This window comes from Mesoplodon mirus, assembly GCF_964341445.2.
Source record: "Mesoplodon mirus genome assembly, chromosome: 4".
Lineage (NCBI taxonomy): Eukaryota > Metazoa > Chordata > Mammalia > Artiodactyla > Ziphiidae > Mesoplodon > Mesoplodon mirus.
Genome location: NC_138979.1, coordinates 104,404,610 through 104,425,921, shown reverse-complemented (window position 1 = coordinate 104,425,921; position 21,312 = coordinate 104,404,610). Strand labels below are relative to the sequence as shown.

At 49.9% G+C, this 21,312-nt stretch overlaps 1 protein-coding gene and 2 long non-coding RNA genes across 3 annotated transcripts; 2 read left to right on the top strand and 1 right to left on the bottom strand.

Moving 5' to 3' along the window:
- Positions 1–5,652: 5,652 nt before the first annotated feature.
- On the bottom strand, positions 5,653–8,935 carry LOC309802387. Its single transcript, XR_014293790.1, has 2 exons — positions 7,970–8,935; positions 5,653–6,108 (listed from the first exon to the last, which is right to left on the bottom strand). It is a non-coding gene; the product is annotated as an uncharacterized lncRNA (long non-coding RNA).
- On the top strand, positions 8,853–11,155 carry CHAC1 (ChaC glutathione specific gamma-glutamylcyclotransferase 1). The gene is made up of 3 exons (XM_082617904.1): positions 8,853–9,157; positions 9,566–9,601; positions 10,036–11,155. The coding sequence occupies exons 1-3, from the start codon at positions 8,936–8,938 to the stop codon at positions 10,435–10,437; spliced, it is 660 nt and encodes a 219-aa protein (XP_082474030.1). The 5' UTR covers positions 8,853–8,935; the 3' UTR covers positions 10,438–11,155.
- A 5,937-nt stretch (positions 11,156–17,092) lies between these two features.
- On the top strand, positions 17,093–20,309 carry LOC309802670. Its single transcript, XR_014293851.1, has 2 exons — positions 17,093–17,341; positions 19,850–20,309. It is a non-coding gene; the product is annotated as an uncharacterized lncRNA (long non-coding RNA).
- Positions 20,310–21,312: the final 1,003 nt, after the last annotated feature.

Here is a 21,312-nt window from a genome sequence, read left to right as displayed (position 1 = left end):
GGAGGTATAGTCCCTCATAGATGGGGATTGTTTTATTTATTTGTTTATTTTAGCAGCCCCCCAAGCATACAAAGAAAATCCCTCTCTTTGCTCAAGCAACTATTCTATTAATAGTGTGCTTGGATTTCTTTACACTAACAATGAAATATCAGAAAGGGAAAGTTAAAAAAAAATCCTCTTTAAAATTGTGTCAAAAAAATACCTAGGAATTGGACTTCCCTGGTGGTGCAGCGGTTAAGAATCCGCCTGCCAATGCAGGGGATACAGGTTCTGGGAAGATCCCACATGCCACGGAACAACTAAGCCCGTGTGCCACAACTACTGAAGCCCACGCACCTAGAGCCTATGTTCCGCAACAAGAGAAGCCATTGCAGTGAGAAGTCCACGCACCGCAACGAAGAGTAGCCCCCACTCGCTGCAACTAGAGAAAGCCTGTGCACAACAACGAAGACCCAACACAGCCAAAAATAAAAAAATAAAAAAATAAATAAGGTACTTAAAAAAAATACCTAGGAATCAACTTAACTAAGGAGGTGAAAGACCTATATGCTGAAAACTATAAAACATTGATAAAGGAAATTGAAGATGATTCAAAGAAATGGAAAGATATCCTGTGCTCTTGGATTGGAAGAATTAATATTGTTAAAATGGCCATACTACCCAAAGCAATCTACAGATTTAATGCAGTCCCTATCAAAATAACATTTTTCACAGAACTAGAACAAATAATACTAAAATTTATATGGAATCACAAAAGACCCAGAATTGCCAAAGCAATCCTGAGGAAAAAGAACAAAGCTGGAGGCATAACCCTCCCAGACTTCAAACAATATTACAAAGCTACGGTAATCAAAACAGCATGGTATTGGCACAAAAACAGACATGTAGATCAGTGGAACAGAAAAGAAGGCCCAGAAATAAACCCACACACCTATGGTCAATTAATGTATGACAAAGGAGGCAAGAATATACACTGGAGAAAAGACAGTCTCTTCAGTGAGTGGTGTTGGGAAGGCTGGACAACTACATATAAATCAATGAAATTAGGGACTTCCCTGGTGGTCCAGTGGTTAAGTATCCATCTTCCAATGCAGGGGATGCAGGTTCAATCTCTGGTTGGGGAACTAAGATCCCACATGCCATGGAGCAACTAAGCCTGCATGCTCTAGAGCCCATGCACCACAACTAGAGAGCCCACATGCCACAACTACTGAGCCCGTGTGCTCTGGAGCCTGTGTGCCATGACTAGAGAGAAGCCCGTGTGCCGCAATGAAGATCCCACAATTAAGACCTGATGCAGCCAAATAAATAAATATTTTTTTTAAAAATCAATGAAATTAGAATACTCCTTCACATCATATACAAAAATAAACTCAAAATGGTTTAAAGACCTAAATATAAAACATGGCATCATAAAACTAGAAGAGAACATAGGCAAAACATTCTCAGACATAAATGATAGCAATATTTTCTTAGATCAAGTCTCCAAAGGCAAAAGAAATAAAAGCAAACATAAACAAATGGGACCTAATCAAACTTAAAAGCTTTTGCAGGGACTTCCCTGGTGGCGTAGTGGTTAAGAATCTGCCTGCCAGTGCAGGGGACACGGGTTCAATCCCTGGTCTGGGAAGATCCCACATGCCGCAGAGCAACTAAGCCCGTGCTCCACAACTACTGAGCCTGCACTCTAGAGCCCGTGAACCACAACTACTGAAGCCTGCATGCCACAACTACTGAAGCCCATGAGCCTAGAGCCCGTGCTCTGCAACAAGAGAAGCCATCACAATGAGAAGCCCATGCACTGCAAGGAAGAGTAGCCCCTGCTCACCGCAACTAGGGAAAGCCTGCGCACAGCACCGAAGACCCAACACAGCCAAAAACAAAAAAACAAAAAAAAATTATAAAAAGCTTTTGCACAGCAAAGGAAACCATCAACAAAACAAAAAGACAACCTATGGAATGGGAAGAAATATTTGCAAACAGTGCAACGGACAAAGGGTTAACATCCAAAATATACAAACAGCTCATATAACACGATATCAAGAAACCAAACCACCCAAACAATAAATGGGCAGAAGACCTAAATAGACATTTTTCTAAAGAAGATATACAGATGGCCAACAAGCACATGAAAAGATGCTCAACATCACTAATTATTAGAGAAATGCAAATCAAAACCACAATGAGGTATCACCTCACACTGGTCAGAATGGCCATCATCAAGAAGTCTACAAATAAATGCTGGAGAGGGTGTGGAGCAAAGGAAACCCTCCTACACTGTGGGTGGCAATGTAAATTGGTGCAACCACTATGGAAAACAGTATGGAAGTTCCTTAAAAAACTAAAAATAGAGCTACCATATGATCCAGCAATCCCACTCCTGGGCATATATCCGGAAAAAATGAAAACTGTAATTCAAAACGATACATGCACTCCAATGTTCATAGCAGCTCTATTTATAATAGCTAAGACATGGAAACAACCCAAGTGCTCATCAACAGACAACTGGTTTAAGAAGATGTGAGATATATACATATATATAACACAATGGCATAATAGCCATAAAGAGAATGAAATATTGCCATTTGCAGCAACATGGATGCACCTAGAGATTATCATACTAAGTAAGTCAGATAGAGAAAGACATATTATATGATATCACTTATATGTGGAATATAAATAATAATATAAATGAATCTATATACAAAACAGAAACAGACTCACAGACATAGAAAATAAACTTATGGTTACCTAAGGGGAAAGAAGAGAAATTAGGAGTATGAGATTAAAAGATACAAACTACTATACATAAAATAGGTAACCAACAAGGATTTACTGTATAGCACAAGGAACTATATTCAGTATCTTGTAATAACCTATAATGGAAAATAATCTGATATATATATATATATATATACATAAATAAAACTGAATCACTGTTGTATGCCTGAAACTAATACAATATTGCAACTTAACTATACTTCAATTTAAAAAATAGTGTGCTTGGGGCATACTATCACCTATTCTGCCTTTTAAAAACTCTCATTTAACATCCTATTTGCTGGTACAATCTGTGAATTGTATGGTAAGAATGGAGGGTGAGAGAGCTGGAGGCTTCCACTACTGAATCAAAAATACTTACCCTGGGGGACTTCCCTGGTGGTCTAGTGGTTAAGAATCTGCCTGCCAATGCAGGGGATGCGAGTTTGATCCCTGGTCCGGGAACTCAGATCCCACATGCTGCTGGGCAACTGAGCCCACATGCAGCAACTACTGAGCACTCAAGCCACAACTAGAGAGAAGCCCACATGCCGCAACGAAAGACCCCGCGTGCTGCGACTAAGACCCAATGCAGCCAAAAATAAATAAATAAATATTAAAAAAAGAAATTGAATAAAATGTTTAATACTAAAAAAAAAAAATACCCTGGTCGCTTTCCTGACCCACTCAGTTCTTCTGAGCTGTGTCAGACTGAGAAGTCAGGCAAAGGAAAACACGCTCTTCTGTGCATCTCCTCCACTCTCAATCCCCTACCAGCACTACTTCATTTCTGACACCAGACCTGGGGGTTTTCCACACCGAAAGCAATTCTGCAACACCAGCTGGGTGTCCTACAATTTAACTCAAGCCTGGCACTATCTGCCTGGAGATAGGATCAGATCCCACAGATCAGTCCCACAAGACTGCCCCCACTTCAGATGCCGATTGCAAGTCCAGGTGTTACCTGTCCTTCCAACCGAATGGCTGTAGATCACAGGTTCCTATGACCCTCTCTTTGGGTTAGATTAATTTGCTAGAGTGGATCACAGAACTCAGGAACACAGTTTACTACTAGATTACCTGCTTATTAAAAATGATATAACAAAACCCAAATATGTACTTATTATAAATCACCATATCACCATAGACCATGGTAATACCCTGGATAGAAAGGAAAGTGAAAAATTTGGAGTAAAAATAATATGGAGCAACATGTATTGAGTGCTCACACATGCCAGGTGCTGGCTAAGGTTTTATTTCCTTCAATCCTCATCAGAACCTACAAAGTGGTACTGTTATTCCCAATTTGACAGTTAAGAAAACTGAGGACCAGAGACAGGGTGCCTGGGGTCACCCAGATGGTATATGGTGGAACTAGGCTCAAATCTGGACAAGCTGGGCTTAGAGCCCATGTCTGAGAAGGTTTTCATCCCTCTGGAATCAACAGCTTCATGAAGCAACTTCATCATTTAGCTTAATAAATTCGCATGATCGGGCTTCCCTGGTGGCGCAGTGGTTGAGAGTCCGCCTGCCGATGCAGGGGACGTGGGTTCGTGCCTCGGTCCGGGAGGATCCCACATGCCGCGGAGCGGCTGGGCCTGTGAGCCATGGGCGCTGAGCCTGCGCGTCCGGAGCCTGTGCTCCGCAACGGGAGAGGCCACAGCAATGAGAGGCCTGCGTACCGCAAAAAAAAAAAAAAAAAAAATTCGCATGATCCCCTGGCTCCTAAAATGCACCCTTCCCTTGTTTCAGACAGTGGTTCCCACTAACACCAGGAGTTGATTACAGTGACTGGAATGAGGAGGAGGAACAGATCATAAGGAAATTAGAAGTGACCACCTGAAGGAACAATAGGAAAGATTAATTTGGGAAAGTTTCACTGAAGGAAGACGCCATGTGTACATCATGTGCAAATCATGTGCAACTCTGCAAGATGGAAATGATACTCTCTCATCACCTCTTGTGAGCTGGTACCTCTGTGGGCATGACATCTGCAGCCCCTCCCTGAGGGGATTTTAGGAGGAAAGATGGGATGGTTGCTGCTGATGTTGGAGAGGAACTGGCTGAGGTGGGTGGTTTACTGTCTGGGAGTGTCCCACTGGGAGGGAAGGAGATAGATGTTGGCAAGGATAAGCAAGGAATGGGAACGGGTGAGAAGTTCCTGGGAAGGTGGCCAAGACCTCAGGGCCAACTTTTGTGCAGATTCCTATTTTGAGAGGATCAAGGTTGAGTCCTTGTCTCGCAGGATTCCTCCTCCTCTGAACCCCAGGGTGCCCTGGCCTTTTTCAAGAGCTTTACTTCTTCTACCTATCTTTGCAGAGAACCTTCCATGAGCCAGGACTGTGTTGGTTCCCCTGGGCCTTCAAAGATGAAGTCTGCTCTCTGGGAGCTCTCAACTTTGTGGGAGGTAGGATGTCAAATGCTCATCAACAAGGAGGCTCTGGGGTTGGACTACCTGCCTTGGGCCCCAGGCTATACAACTTGCTGCTACATCACTGTGGCAGGTTACCTAAATTTCCTTTGTTCCAGTCTGCTCATCTGTGAAATGATATTTACCTCACAAAGCAGCGGAGAAGTTTATAATTAGAATGGATGTAAAAGCACTTAGCAAACTGCCTAGCTCATGGTAAGCACTCGATAATAAATGTTTCTGTTATAAGCATGAAGGGGAAGGGACAGAAGTGAGGTAAGGGGTCTGGGAGCACAGAGGAAGGAGTGCCTGACTCTGCCTGGAGCAAGAGCTGGTTACTGATGACCTCACCAAAGGAGTTATTTAAACCTGGGGCTTCGGTCTAGTTGGGAGGAAGTCAGAGAATGGGCATCTTGAAGATGTTGCCCAGGTGATTCTGATATGCTATCTGCCCCTGAGCCACCAAGAACCATTAACTACTCTTTAAAAGTAACTCTTTATTGTTGAAAATTACATTTCATAAGCCTTGAAAATAGAGAAAAGAATCACCATACCCCAATCCATCTATCATTAGTATATGATGCCCCATCTTTTTCCTCATGAATCTTGTTTTTGTTGTTTTAATCGTTTTTTTAAAAATTATTTATTTATTTATTTATTTATGGCTGCATTGGGTCTTCGTTGCTGCACGAGGGCTTTTCTCTAGTTGTCGCGAGTGGGGGTTACTCTTCGTTGCGGTGTGCGTGCTTCTCATTGTGGTGGCTTCTCTCATCACAGAGCACAGGCTCTAGGCGCTTGGGCTTCAGTAGTTGCGGCACGCAGGCTCAGCAATTGTGGCTCGCGGGCTCCAGAACACAGGCTCAGTAGTTGTGGTGCACGGGCTCAGCTACTCCACGGCATGTGGGATCTTCCCGGACCAGGGCTTGAACTCGTGTACCCTGCATTGGCAGGCGGATTCTTAACTACTGTGCTACCAGGGAAATCCCAATCGTTTTAATTATAATGCGTGTGATAGTTCCTGTTTTGCATTTTTGTCTTACTATGCAATCACAAGCATGTTCACTACATTGTTTTCCTAATGGATTTTTACTGTAACCTGTTTTTCCTAAATATAAGTGGTTTATGTTCTCTTAAAAAATTCCCAGTCTGAATTGGTATAAAAAAGAAAGTGCAAATCTCAGTAGTCCTACTACTCAGAGATAATCACTGAGCATTTTTATGTGTTCTTCTAGATTTTTTTTTGGAAATAAACACATATATACTTTTTAAGTTTAAAAAGTTATTTTAGGTTTTTTTTTTTTTTTTTGCGGTATGCGGGCCTCTCACTGTTGTGGCCTCTCCCGTTGCGGAGCACAGGCTCCGGATGCGCAGGCCCAGCGGCCATGGCTCACGGGCCCAGCCGCTCCGCGGCATATGGGATCCTCCCAGACCGGGGCACGAACCCGCATCCCCTGCATCGGCAGGCGGACTCTCAACGACTGCGCCACCAGGGAGGCCCTTTAGGTTATTTTATAACCTGTTTTTCACATAATTATATATGCATCGTAGATAGGTTTCCAAGTCAATAAGTATAGTCATACATAATTGTTTCTAATGACTGCACAGATTTAATTTTATGTCTATATCAAATTTATGTAACTAATCATTTATTGCAGGATTTTCAAGTCGTGTATACATGTGTGTGTACTTCTCCACCACGTGGATAATTTACTTAAACATTTAGCTGTTTTTGGTTATTTAAGTAGCTTTTCTTCTTTTGTTTTAGCTATAATAACTAACAATGCATTGAAAAACCTTGAGGAATATGGCTTTTCCCATATTTTGAATAATTTCATGGAGTGGAAGTATTGGGTCAAAGGGCAGGGACATTTTATGATTCTTGATTTGTATCACCAAGCTGCTTTTTCAAAGGGTTGTTTGTGCCAATTCAGATACTTTCAGCAATGTGTTAGTACCAGTTTCTCACCTCCCACCCCACTCTCAAAGGTGGTAGATGGAGGGGGGATATTTTCCCTAAGCAGCAAAGGAGGTGGACTAAAGGAGACAGGATAGAGAGAGAAGAGGGGAGAGTGAACATGGGGAATGGAGGGAAGGAGAAAGGAATAACCAGAAACAACCATTTGCCTGTAATTTTTTCCAGTGGGGAAAGTAATTCACGCTCCTTGTAAAAAACCCAAACTTTTCCATAAATATTTACATTTAATATGGAAAGTCCTCCTCTGGTGACAGGCTCTGCTAACAGTTTATGTATATTATTCCATATTATTTCTTTTACTAATATTATTGTATAGCTTGTTTTTAAAGATCTAGCTTCATACTATACACAACATAGTGAAACATTCCTACTGGAGATTATATCTTAGGCACCTTTGGAATGATTACTTTAAGTGTGCAGATAATTTTTAGTTTAAATATCTAATTAGAATCGAATGAGAAGCAATACTGCCCCTTTTCCCTGCCAGAGGGCTCTCCCTGTTCCTCATCAGCAGTCCCCTGACCTCAGCAGCAGTCCCTCGGAGCCAGTTCTTCGAGGTGCAGGCCTTCTGCTGCCTCTGTTTCCCTTTCCCCTGGCCGCTGCTTAGGGGGTCAACCCCAGGAGACCTGCGGACCTTCTGTGGGTTGGGAAGCCAGTAGCCAAGGGCGAAGGCCGGTAGCTGCTCACAGCCCTCTGGGGGGCCTTAATTGGGCCCTTCTTGCCCTCCACTCCCAGAACCTCGGTGCCTAAGATCAATCCAACCATTGTTGCAACACTCTCCTGATCGGACAGAACTAAACCCATCGCCTTGGGGCAGGACTGACCTGACTTTCCTGTCTTTATGGCTTCTCTCCGCACGTCGAGACACCACTGCCAAAGTGACAACGGCAGTTCCAAGCGCTCTGACCGGCTTTTCCCGGAGCCTATTTGGGTTCAGCAAGTCCCACACCTGGCCTGGGGCGTAGCCCTCACGTGACTCGCAAGCTCTGAACGCCCGGTCTGACTCAGTCTCTCAGCTTCCGCAGAACACCTCGTCAGCCCCGTGACTCAGTTTCTCCATTTGCTCACGCGCGCCAACAGCGTGAGGCACCTGTGCGGAAGGCGGAGGTGCCTCGGACGCTTCTCCAGAGTATGTGCTCCCAGGCGAAACCCTAGAAACGGGCATTTACGCCGCCCAGAGCCCTCCTTCTGGACGTGTTCTGCACTGGACCTGGTAAAGAATCCGTGCTGCCTGGGGTGGCAGTGACTCGGCCAGGTGCACTGGCAGGACTGCTTGAGAGACACCCTCCTGGGGCCGGCCCGCCATGGTTCTTGAAGGCAAGCCGTAAAGGGGCTGATGGGGAGACGACCGGTGCCCTCGTCCGTGCCCACGGCCGGCCGCCTGACGCAATCTGGGGCGTCCTTGCTGCACGCCTGAGCTGGGGAAACCTCCCCAGCCGTTGCATCACTCCTGCCAGGTTTGCCACAGAGGTGGAGCCGAACCAATCAGCGGGCGCGCTGGGCCAGCGCAGGACGCGCAGTTACCCATTCAGGGGGCGGCGCGGTTAACCTGGCAGCACAATCCTAAGGTGATTGGCCAAAAGGGAATTTGCCCCGCCCCACTAACCGCGGCTGCTGGCCGCGGTGGGTGGGGCTCCCCGGCCGGAGGGTTTAAAGGGGACCTCGGACCGGGCAGCGCAGCTGGAGCAGCCAAGCGGTGCCAGGCTAGGTGGGTACGTCCGTGGTCCTTCCGTGCCCGCGCCGGAGACAAGCCCCGGAGGCCGCCCGGGCCCGACCCTGTGTCCGGCACCATGAAGCAGGAGTCTGCAGCTCAGAACACCCCGCCCGCCTCACCGCCCCCCTCGCAGCACCCCCAGGACGACTGCGACTCCCAAGCGTTGTGGATTTTCGGGTACGGCTCCCTGGTGTGGAGGCCCGACTTCGCCTACAGCGACAGCCGTGTGGGCTTCGTGCGCGGCTACAGCCGCCGCTTCTGGCAGGGAGACACCTTCCATCGGGGCAGCGACAAGATGGTGAGCATCTGCCCATGCCCGGGTGAATGACGGGGGTGGGGACAGGATAGTGGGCACCGCGCTGGTGCCCTGGAATGTCAGGGTCTATCTGGGCAGACGGTGACTCCGTCCCGATGGGGGAAATATGTAAACCTTGCTTACATATTTTGGCTTAAATTTGTGTGCCCAGTGGGTCACTGTGTGATGGCTATAGGCTGATCCTGTGGATCACCGTGTTGATGAATATTTCTGATTATCAGTCTGGGCCACTGCCATGTGTCTACTTTTGTTACATCTATGCATCATCCCCCTGGATGAGTGGGGCTCTCTGAGGCCTGGGACAGAAGGGTTACTAAGAGTTTTCTCTACCAATGATGGCAGAGCTCATTTCTAATTTGTTTTTTTTCAAAATCTCTCTTCCCTCCTCAGCCTGGTCGTGTGGTGACCCTCCTTGAAGATCGTGAGGTAAGTGCCAGAGTCAAGAAAGAGACCCAGCATGGAGGGGTGCAGACAGACAGAGCTTGTGGATCCTTGGCTGCAGGCTAGATTGGATGCCCCGCTGGCTGAGGGGAAGGGTGGGTCTAGCTAAGTGCTTCTCATAAGAATCACCTGAGGATCTTGTTAAAATACAGATTTTAATAAGATTTAGAGTGGCCTGAAACTCATTCCTAACAAGCTTACAGGTGATGCCATTGTTTCTCAGACCATACTCTGAATAGGATTTCTGTTCTTTCTGGGGCTAGACCACCTTATCAACCTGTGTTTAGGGAGGATGAGGGCTTGATATATTGCTACTAGAGGGCTCATCAGCGCTCTGCCCACCTCCCTTACAAGCACAGTACTGGAGTGGGACCAGAAGCAGCTGTGTGACTGACCCCAGTGCCCATGTTTTCTCCTAGGGCTGCACTTGGGGTGTGGCGTACCAGGTGCAAGGTGAGCAGGTGAATGAGGCCCTGAAGTACCTGAATGTGCGGGAGGCAGTGCTTGGCAGCTATGATACCAAGGAGGTCACCTTCTACCCTCAAGATACCCCTGACCAACCACTCAAGGCATTGGCCTACGTGGCCACCCCGCAGAACCCTGGTTACCTGGGCCCTGCGCCTGAGGAGGCCATCGCTACGCAGATCCTGGCCTGCCGAGGCTTCTCTGGCCACAACCTTGAGTACTTGCTGCGCCTGGCAGACTTCATGCAGCTCTGTGGGCCCCAGGCACAGGACGAGCACCTAGCAGCCATCGTGGATGCTGTAGGCACCATGCTGCCCTGCTTCTGCCCCGCTGAGCAGGCTTTGGCACTGGTCTGAGGGGCTGAGCCCCTACACGGACACAGGGGCCAGGTCCCCACTCCAGTGCACACAGACAGACTTGATATAGCTGGAGCCCACTGAGAAGACTTGGTGGGCCAACAGGGGCCTCTCTTAAGCCCCTGCCTGTCCGCCAGCCCCCAGATCTCCTACCTGACACTGACCTACTACTTGAAACTTTATTTATTGCACCATGTTGGTGTGGTGGGCAGGGTGGGGGGCCTGCCCTAGATATAGGGGCCCTGCTGAGCGGTGCCCCACCCCAGGCGCCTGGTGCCTGACCAGATTCCCCCCAGTGCTGCTGCTATCCCCATACTACCCAGGCCTCCACCTCCCCAGGGAGCCTCCAAAAGCCTTGACCCACTGCCCCCCACTCCAGACCAACCATTCCCTAGCCCCAGAAACAACACCCGCCAAAGGTCCCAGCTTGCTGGTGAGGGTAGGAGGGAGTGAGGAGAGGAGGCCCTACAAGAACTGAGGCCCCTGCCGGCCCTGCTCATCCCCCAGGTCCCCAGGGCAGAGCTGGATGTGGAGGCCAGACACAGCTGCTGAGGCTGGGCCTAGGCCTCTTACCCATTTGGCTTTGTTTCCCTGTCCTTCTGTCTGTCTGTCTGGGCCACTCCTGTCTGTCAGTCTATTTCTGGGAAGCTCATCGGTATAGGCCCTGGCACCTTCCCAGTCTGTCCCATACTATAATCCATAAACTGATCTCATTATCGGTGCTGTGCTGGAATGTGGTTCTTTCTTCAGATGGGGGTTTGGGGTGAGTGAGGTGCTGAAGCCCTGGAAGGCTTATAAGAGGGGAAAGGGCTCCCTCTTCAGCCCCATGCCTCTGTCCCAGAGAGGGGGCAGCTGAGCAGGCAGGACTACCAGGTTACATCGCTCCTGTGATCACGATTCACGTCTTAGTGCACACAAAGAATGCCCCCGCTGAGGCAGGCAAATTCAGCCTGGGCAGCTCTACTTGGCAGGCCTGTGAGGAGTCCTTGCCACCGACTTGGTACCCTGTGTCTCCTCCCAGCTGCCTTGAAGGGGCTGCCGGGCTTGCAGTTCAGACCAGGTCTTCCTCCAGTTGCAGGGTCAGCAGCTGCCTCTTCCTGACAGTGAGGCTAGACCTCTGGCTTCCTGCTAAAGGAGCCATGTGGGTTAAAGGAGCTTAAAGGGTAAGGTGATGACAACTTGTGAGACCATGCTGACAGTGCAGGCCTGGAGGACCTGGTGGCCCTTTGACTTCCGAGGTCCAGGTGCTCATTCTTGCCTCCTGTGCCTGTGGTGTGGGCTGTGCCTTCTCTGTTACCCTGACCCACCAGGACTCAAGCCCATGAAGGGATGAGCTGCCAGGCACCCTCTGGATTGCTGCTTGTTCACCATCTGCCTGCCCCTGGCTACTCTTCCCTCAACCTGGCCCTCCAGGTGCAAATGCCAGCCCCCAAAGTCTCAGTCTGGCCCTGGGCTCCTCAAATGGGAGTGGCCCCTCAGTGGATTCAGCCTTTACTCCTGGACCTGCAGAATGGGTGCAGGGCCCAGACAAGGCTTTTGCAGCAGTAGAGCCTGGCTCCAATCCAGCCCATCCCTCACTTGCCCAGTGACCTCTAGAAAAATATTCAGCCTCTGAGACTCAGTTTACACTGGGATGCTGTGTGGTATGTGTTGCTGCCCCTCTTGTTGTGGCTGGTGCCCTGGTTTGGTCTGGGTGTCCCCAGCAGGGTCAGCCCTTGTGCCTGGGGAGGATTCCCATGTGTTGGCAGCCTCATGTCTTGGCCATTGATGGGAAAAGTGTGGAGTCCAGCCAGGTTCTTCTGGGAGCTCGGTTAGGACAACACACCCAGAGGAGGCAGCGGGTGGCAGGGAGCCCTGGACAGCCACCTTCTATGCCAGGGTAGGGCCAGACAGCCAGTCTGGGTGCTCAGAGCAGAGCCATGCTCTATATGAATGGCGCTGGGGGTTCGGAAGTTTGCTTGCCAGCTGCACATGGGCTCGCATACTTCCAGCCATTCATTCAGCAGGTATTTACTAAGCTACTGCTACATGCCAGGCACTGATCTAGGCACTGGGGACAGAGCAGAGAAGAAATCCTCCTCCTCAAGGAACTTTGAATTGTGACCATTCAGCATGAAAAGTGTCATGGTGGGAATAGGGCACTCAGCTTAGAAAGGGCTCTTAACCCTGAGGGGTTGAGGGAGGTCAGGGTAGGCTTTCCAGGGGAGGGAATGATGGGGCTGAGAGGGGGTCTCTAGTGATCAGAGGCACGGAACAACTTGTACCAGAGGGGGGGTGCAAGGTCAGACCAGCTGGGACAGAGTGGCATGGGGAAGGGGATATGGGGCGGGACAGGTGGCAGGACCTCATCCTGCTGGCTGCTCTGGTGAGCTGTGCTGTGGAGGAGGCATTCCTCCTGGGTTGCTGGGGGCCCCTGTGGATTCTGAGTGGGGAAGAGACTGCTTAAAAAGGAATACTGGGGGGCTTCCCTGGTGGCGCAGTGGTTGAGAGTCTGCCTGCCGATGCAGGGGATATGGGTTCGTGTCCCGGTCCAGGAAGATCCCACATGCCGTGGAGCGGCTGGGCCCGTGAGCCATGGCCGCTGAGCCTGTGCGTCCGGAGCCTGTGCTCCGCAACGGGAGAGGCCACAGCAGTGAGAGAGGCCCGCGTACAGCAAAAAAAAAAAAAAAGAAGAAAAAAAGGAATACTGGGGCTTCCCTTGTGGCGCAGTGGTTGAGAGTCCGCCTGCCGATGCAGGGGACGCGGGTTCGTGCCGCGGAGCAACTAGGCCCGTGAGCCACAACTACTGAGCCTGCGCGTCTGGAGCCTGTGCTCCGCAACAAGAGAGGCCATGATAGTGAGAGGCTCGCGCACCGCGATGAAGAGTGGCCCCCGCTTGCCACAACTAGAGAAAACCCTCGCACAGAAACAGAGACCCAACACAGCAAAAATAAATAAATAAATAAATAAATAAACTCCTACCCCCAACATCTTCTTTAAAAAAAAAAAAAAAGAAGAAGAGATGGGAACAAGCAGCTGGAGAGGCAGGAGGAGAAACAGGAGAGCGTGGTTTTCTGAGAGCCAGGGTCACGCTGCTGAGATGCTAAGGAAAACGAGGACACAGGAGTGTCCACTGGATGAAATGCCAGGCGGTCCTCAGTGGTCTCAGTGAGAGCAGTTTCAGGATCAGTGGTGGGAAACCACAAGGTAGGGCTGAGAAGCTAGTGGGAGGAAAGTAGCTCTCAAGAAAGTTGGCTGCTAAGAGGAGAGAGAAGCCAAGGGGTAACTGAAGGTGTGGGGAGGATGTAGGAGACTCAGGACCCCAAGAGCTTTTGTTGATGTGTGATATAGCGATTGACAGCATTTAGTGTATTAGGAATTGAGAAGTTTAAAACATATTTATCAATTAAATTTAAAAAATAAATCCATTATATGTAAACCTATTTTAAAGGAAAAATGATTCTATTTTCCAGAACAAATTTAGTGAAAGGAGTGGCACTGTTTTATTTTATTTATTTATTTAGCGGTACGCGGGCCTCTCACTGTTGTGGCCTCTCCCATTGCGGAGCACAGGCTCCGGACGTGCAGGCTCAGCAGCCATGGCTCACGGGCCCAGCCACTCCGCGGCATGTGGGATCCTCCCAGACCGGGGCACAAACCCGTGTCCCCTGCATCGGTAGGCAGACTCTCAACCACTGCGCCACCAGGGAAGCCCCTGTTTTATATTTTTAATGTCTGACTTTAATAGAAGCAGTTGGATTCTCAGCTGTTCCTGCATTCCTTCTGTTGCAAATTCACATATAGTTCTGGAAAACTCCATTGTACACTTGGAGTCAGTTCTTGGAGGAAGTGTTAGACTTTATCTTGTAGGGAAGTTGAGTTCTGTGGTCATGTTTTAATTTTTTCATGTGTTTTTCCTCCCACAAAAGGGTCTTTGTTTGTTTTTGTTCTTTTTGTTTTGTCTGCCTGTCAAGCAGACAAGTGTTGTGTTCAGGTCTGGGCTTAAGGAGGCTTGTGCTGGTGGCAGGGGAAGGCTGCAAGATGGGCAGGTGCTGGGGAGGCATGAACTAAAAGCAGGAGCAGGGAACATGGGGACATCGCCTGGCAGCCAGTTGAAAACGGGGGACAGGCAGGAGGGAGGAGACTAGGGAACCCCAGGGTTTTGCCGAGAGGGGGCATAAGCAGTTCAGGGGCATGTGGGCAAACACAACTCCGGCCTCTGAGCACCTTTCTAGGGCTGACAGGCTCTTAGGGGTTCTCCAGGTTTCCCCCCACTGGCTTCCAGGAAGGACCACGTTCCTCTGAGGGCTGTCGTTCCCTGAAGACAGTGGTGGCAGAGAACCAAAGGGTGTGGGGAGATGGACCTCAAAAGGGGGAGACCCTGTCTTTCCCCAGGCCTGGCTCTGAGGAGGGTCAGGGTGCTCCAGGGCCAGGTTGGGGGGGCCCTGTCACAAGGAGAGTGTCCCTGAGGGCCAGGGTCAAAGCAGGAGGGCCAGCCTCCTGCCCCACAGCTAGGGTGACCATATATCCCAGTGTGCCCAGGATGGGCCTAGTTTACTCCTGTTGTCCTGAGGTAATTATTACTTTCACTCTCAAAAGCCTCGAGGTTTGGAGTGTTTAAATGGCATGGTGTCTGTGGAAACTGGGACTGAGCAGGATTGTCTTTTTTTTTTTGGCTGCACCATGCGTCATGCAGGGTCTCAGTTCCCCGACCAGGGATCGAACCCCTGACCGCTGCAGTAGAAGCGTGGAGTCTTTACCACTGGACCGCCAGGGAAGAGGGCCAGGGAAGTCCCCAAGCAGGATTGCTTTATCTGGCGCCTGTCAGAAGAGGCTGACCAAAGCCCCGGACCACACCTGCCCTCTGCCCTCCTTGCCCTGTTCCTGGACCCTCAACCCCTGCCCAGGGGCCCGTGGAGGCCGCTCTCCTCTGCCCTTCCCGGGTGCCTTTGGAGAGTCCCGCCAGGCCGGTCCGGGGCATTTCCCTGGGCTGTGAGGGAGAGCGGACACACCCTGAAGGCTCCGCCACCGCGCCGCTCTCCTGTCACCGGCCCAACCCCTCCAAGGAGAGGGCACCGCACGCGTCCGCGCCCTCCCACTGCTGTGCCCGCCCCTCCCGCTTCATCCGGGGACCCTGCCCCGCAGGCGCCCCTCCGGCTCGGCGGCTCCCCGGTCCTTCCCGCCCCCCAGGAAGGTAGAGCCCGGAGTGAGCGCCCCCCTCACCAAACCTTAAACGTGGGCCCAGTCTCCTTCCTCAAACCTTCAGGCGTTCCGCTGTCTTACCGGACCTTGGGGCTCCCTGTCCCGTCCTACCTCCCCCGCCCTAATGCTCACCCTCTTTCCCTGGACGACAGTCATGCCCTCCAAAGTGATCCGCCTTCCCCAGTTTGGTACATTTCCTACAAAATGTAAAATGCAACTCGGGCCCCGGCGCCTGCTCTCCCCTCCCGCCTCGGCCTCGCGCTCGCCCCGCCACGCCCCTCCATCCCGCCGCCTGCCTGCTGTCTCCTCCCACCTCGGGCTATTCTGGTTCACCAAGGCTTTGCTCCTACTCTACTACTCTACTCCTGCTCTCTGCTAACCACTTTGCCCAACCCTCTCACGTCCCTCTGAACTCAGCGTCGGCCTTGTGCCTGCATAAGCTGCTGTGGACCTGGGCCGGGGCTGGCTGGTGCCCCACCTCGTGGCCAACCCCCCGCCCCCCCTCCTGTTTTGAGCCCAGCACATTGTATTGACGTGACCTGCTTGCAGATTTGTCCCCACTAGGCTCAGCACGCCCCCCCTTCCCCAGGGCAGGAACTGAATGTCGCCCAGCTCGTAGCCCAGCTCTGGGGCCCCACAGGAACTCAGGGGACCTATGCGGAACCGGGTTTAATGGGACACCCCTTCTGAACGCAATGTCACGCTTCCCCTTGGACGGAAAGGACCCGTGGAAACCTGTCACCACCAAGGGAGAGTGCCAAGCCGCCTCCTCGGGCTAATATTCAAAGTGAATGTTTCTGTGCACAGCCCAGGAATGTGGGACTGGGAGCCACCAGGGTGAGGGCAGACCCAGCACGCGCCTGACTGGGGCAGTACTGACCCACCCTGGGCTGCCCCCTCTCAGCCCCTCCGTTGTTCTGAGAGAGGTCAGGCCCTAAACACACACCAGAGGAAGGGCCACCCTTTGGCAGGCATGTCAGGGGCAGGGTCGGTGCCCTTGCTAGTCTTTCCTGCTCTGGGCGCTAAGTTGGAGGGCTGTTTGCGCCTGTCTCATGGAGTGGTGCTCCCTGTCCCCACGGGAGGGGAGCTGGACCCTCCTGGGAACAACCTGAGGGTGCTGGTGACTGGGGGAAGAAGGGGACAGTAATGTACCCACCTGTGGCTTCCCCCCTGCTGCAGTCAAAGACTCCTGCCAGGCACAGCCCCTCCTGGGGCTGTCATGTCCATGCTAGGTCAGGAGGGTGGCTCTGGCTCGGAGGATGCTGAGTCCATGGTGGTGAAAGCTGCTCACGTGGGGTACCCGAGTCATCCATCCACAGGAGTAGGTCTTCACCCGTGGAGGTTTCCATAGGAAGGGAGACCAAGTTCCTGCTCACAGGCTACTTGTATGGACCTGACAGAAGCCTGCAAAATGCCTGCAACGTGCAGGGTGACTTATTGCTTTGTCTTGCACCCTCCATTCCCCCACCCTGAAAGCCTCTTCCCTGCCAGCTCTGGCCTGGCTAATTCATCACTCAGACTTCAGCGCTCAGTTGAGATGTCCCTCCTCCGGGAAGCCTTCCCTGAACCTTCTCTACCCGACCACCGAGGCCTGGCTTTGGGGCCCTGCTACACATCTCTGACATCTCTGCTTTTTATCTTGCAGATCTGATGGCACTGTGTTCCTTCTTGGCCTCCCCAGTGGACTGTGGGCCCTTGAGGTGCTTCCCAGAGCCTTCACACAGTAGGTGCTCACATTGTGTTTGTTGAACGAAAGCCCACACACTCAGCAAGAAGCAGGCACTGGCGAGGGGAGGATGGGGACTGCGGAGGGCATTCTGTGCTCTCTCCTCACAAAAGGGACTATGCAGCAGAGGTGGGTGGGGCTGGGGGGGTGCAGGGGAGGGGAGGAGGCGGACCTACCATGACTACCCCCACCCCAAATCTGCCAGGGCTTCATACCCTGGTCAGGACATTGAACTGCTGTTCAGATGCAAAGAACGAGCACTGGGCTGGGATCCAGAGGTTCCAGTCCTGTTTTAAGCCTGTGTCTTAGACAAGGCACTTTTCTTCTCTCTGGGCCTCCGTCTCCTCAAATGTAAAATGAAAAGCTGCACCAGAAACCTGCTCCCATCCAGTTCCAGTGGCTCCTCTTTTTCAGGAGGGACATGAACTTGGAGTCGGAGGGACTGAGCTCAAGAACCAGGGCTCCATGTACCCTGTGAGTCCTTGGCCAGGTTATTTAATATCTCTGAGCTGCAATTTCTTCATCTTTAAAGCAGGAATGATAATCATAACTATCTCTTAGATTCTTGGGATTAGATGTGCTATCAGGTGAAAGACCCTTATATACTTTTATTTTAAATTATTTATTTATTTATTTAGTTTGGTTGTGCCAGGTCTTAGTTGCGGCATGTGGACTTCTTAGTTGTGCCATGTGGACTCTTAGTTGCGGCATGCATGCGGGATCTACTTCCCCAACCAGGGATCGAACCCAGGCCCCCTGCATTGGCAGCGAGGAGTATTACCCACTGGACCACCAGGGAAGTCCCTATGTACTTTAAAGCACTAGGTGAATGTTGGTTATTGTTTAACACTATTATTTTTCACCAGCACCTAATTAGTTACTGGATTATCTTTAACCTCACTAGAGTGTAAGCTCCACGAGGGCCAGAGGTAGCACCTCCCTGTTCATTGCTGTGTCTTTGGTGCCCAGCACTGAGCCTGGCTTATCTCAGGCCCTCAAAAAATATTTGCTGGCCAAATAAATGGATAAATGAAGTTGGCTGAATGACTGTATGAATGAACTCTATTCACTTAGCAGAGCACTGAGGGCAAATCAAGTTGATGGGTAGAGGGAGAAAGGGAAAAGGGGGTGGAGGCAGAGGAGGAAGGGGGTGCTCCCTGGGCTGCCCCACTCTGCTGTGTTGGGGAGGGTAGGTGAAGAAAGGCAGGAGGGGAAATGACAGAAAAAATAAATGTGGGGCCATGAGAACAAGGCCACACAATTCTGCTGGGTGCCTTGCAGGTGGCCTCTCCAGATAAGCCTTCTCCCTGGTCAGTGCCCACCTCCACCTCTCACAGCTCCTGCTCTACCAGCAAGTGGGGAAAGGGAGGAGAAAGGAGGACTGACTGAAAGCCAGGCCATTGTGGTTTGTTTAGCAATAGCACAGTCCTCCTGGGTCATGATACAGCCAGCAGCATCTGACCCAGCTAAATATATCTCCTCTGCTGGCCTGGACCACACAGCCAGCTCCTGAAGGCCAGGGACCACCCGCTCTTCCCTCTGGCTTGGGCCCTGGGCCTCCTCCTGACCTTTGAGCTCTGTGTCCCCAAGGAGCCAATGGCTAATCAGGTCCCAAACCAAATGCAATTGCTGGCTGAACCCAGGAGGACAGTTTCATTTGGACAGACTCAGGGGACTTAGGGGGAGAACGTCCAAAATTTCCAGCAATAGGAAACCAAATGGCCCATCTCCCTTCCATGGCATATTTGAGTAATTATGAATGTTTAGGAAGAATATTTATTAATGTTCAGAAAACATTTTACTCTTTTTACAGTATTCCTTAACATCAGTGTGTAAGTGAAAAAAAAAGCATACAAAGTTAGACACATAGTATGAATACAATCATGTATTTAAAAAGCATAGAAATATGTCTGGAAGGAATTACCAGAAACTGTCAACACAGTTTGCCTCCCAGGAGGGGAACTGGGGGCCAGGGGAGGGGATGGAAGAGAGACTTTTTATTCTTATGCCCTTTTGTATGTTTTTGATTTTGAACTGTGTAAATTTATTACTTATTCATAAGTCAGTCAAATATTTAATAAAATGCAGATCTGGAAAAGAAAAGGCCTGGGCACAAAGAGGCTCTGGACATCCCCTCAGAGGTTAAGAGCACTGATTTGGGTGGTGGCCATGCAGGGTGCTCCCTTTTCTACCCAGAGGAAAAGCTGGCCCCAGGCCCAGACTGGAACACCAGGCTTGCAAACTGGAGCAGATATTGATGCTCAGAAAAGACATACCTGCCTTAAAATATCTCTCCATAGTGTCTGAAATTCCAGCCCATGCCTTTCCCTGAAGTACAGCTTCTCTAAAGTCCCCTTGAAATTATTAAGGTGTATTGGGGGGATGCTATCATTTTATCATGAGAACTGAATTGAAATCAGATGACATATTGTAAGAAAGCTTTCGTTGTGGGAAATATCTTACTTTCTTCTTGCTTTTGAGTGTTTTCTAATTTTCCCTTAAAAGCATACTTCTTGGACTTCCCTGGTGGCATGCTGGTTAATAATCCGCCTGCCAGTGCAGGGGACACGGGTTCGATCCCTGGTCCAGGAAGATCCCACATGCCATGGAGCAACTAAGCCCGTGAGCCACAGCTACTGAGCCTGCGCTCTAGAGCACGCAAGCCACAACTACTGAGCCAACGTTCTGCAACTACTGAAGCCCATGCGCCTAGAGCCCCTGCTCCGCAACAAGAGAAGCCACCTCAGTGAGAAGCCTGCGCGCTGCAACGAAGCGTGGCCCCCTCTTGCCCCAACTAGATAAAGCCCGCGTGAAGCAAGAAGACCCAACTCAGCCAAAAAAACCCCCACACTTCTGTTCTTAAAGTGCTTGTTATAATTATATATCAAATAACACATGATCATAGTAGAAAGTTTGGAAAATACAGAATGGTATAAAGAATTAAAATTCATTCATAATTCCTCCATCCAGGAAAGTTTGCTTCCTTCTATTCCTCTTTCTTACTACTCTATTAAAAAACCTACATATATACATATGTAGGTAAAAAATAAACCTCATCAATTATTTTGTGTCCTACTTTTTCACCTAAGATTAAATTGTGAGCATTTTTTCCTGTCATCAGATATTCTTAAAGATATGATTTTTAATGGCCACCTAATAGTTCAACATAGTGATGTACAAAATTTATTCAACCAATCCTATATTGTTTCCATTTGGGTTGTTTCCAATTTTTTGCTAGGTTCAGTTACGCTGCCATGAAACCTTTGTTTTAGTTGCATATAACAGAAAATCCAGTTCCAATGGGCTCAAGCCAAGGACTTATTGGTGAAACTCAAAAGTTATGAGGGGGCTTCCCTGGCGGCACAGTGCTTGAGAGTCCGCCTGCCGATGCAGGGGATGCGGGTTCATGCCCCGGTCCAGGAGGATCCGACATGCCACGGAGCGGCTGGGCCCGTGAGCCATGGCCGCTGAGCCTGCGCATCCGGAGCCTGTGCTCCGCAACGGGAGAGGCCACAACAGTGAGAGGCCCGCGTACCGCAAAAAAAAAAAAAAAAAAAAAAAAAAAAAAGTTAGGAGGAACAGAACTTCTGACAAGGCTCAGTCTGGGCTCCTGCTCCATTACCCAAGGTTCAAAGTTGAGAACCCTTGCCCTACAGCAAACTTGATTATTCCCTGAAAATAGATCCCTGAAACTAGAGTGGCTGGGTCAAAGGCATGGATATTTCTAAAATTCCTGACACAGACTGTCAGATTGTCCTACACAAGGCCCTAACACTTTACATTCCCACCCTGGATCTGGGTGTGTGAGGCCTAAAGCTTTTACAATTTGGGAAAGCCCTCTTTAAGAAAAAGAATACAAAATTAAGCACAAAAGTGAATATTTAGAATAGAAAAAGAAAAAGCTTACAAATACCTAAAAAATCATAAAATAACATTATTATTTATCAATAGATTGAAACATATGAAAC

What these genes read in the sequence shown, in the direction of transcription:
- CHAC1 (XM_082617904.1), top strand. Translation starts at nt 8,936, where the DNA reads ATGAAGCAGGAGTCTGCAGCTCAGAACACCCCGCCCGCCTCACCGCCC. An exon ending in ATCGGGGCAGCGACAAGATG is followed by an intron (nt 9,158 to 9,565) that starts GTGAGCATCTGC and finishes TTCCCTCCTCAG; the next exon opens with CCTGGTCGTGTGGTGACCCT. An exon ending in CCCTCCTTGAAGATCGTGAG is followed by an intron (nt 9,602 to 10,035) that starts GTAAGTGCCAGA and finishes GTTTTCTCCTAG; the next exon opens with GGCTGCACTTGGGGTGTGGC.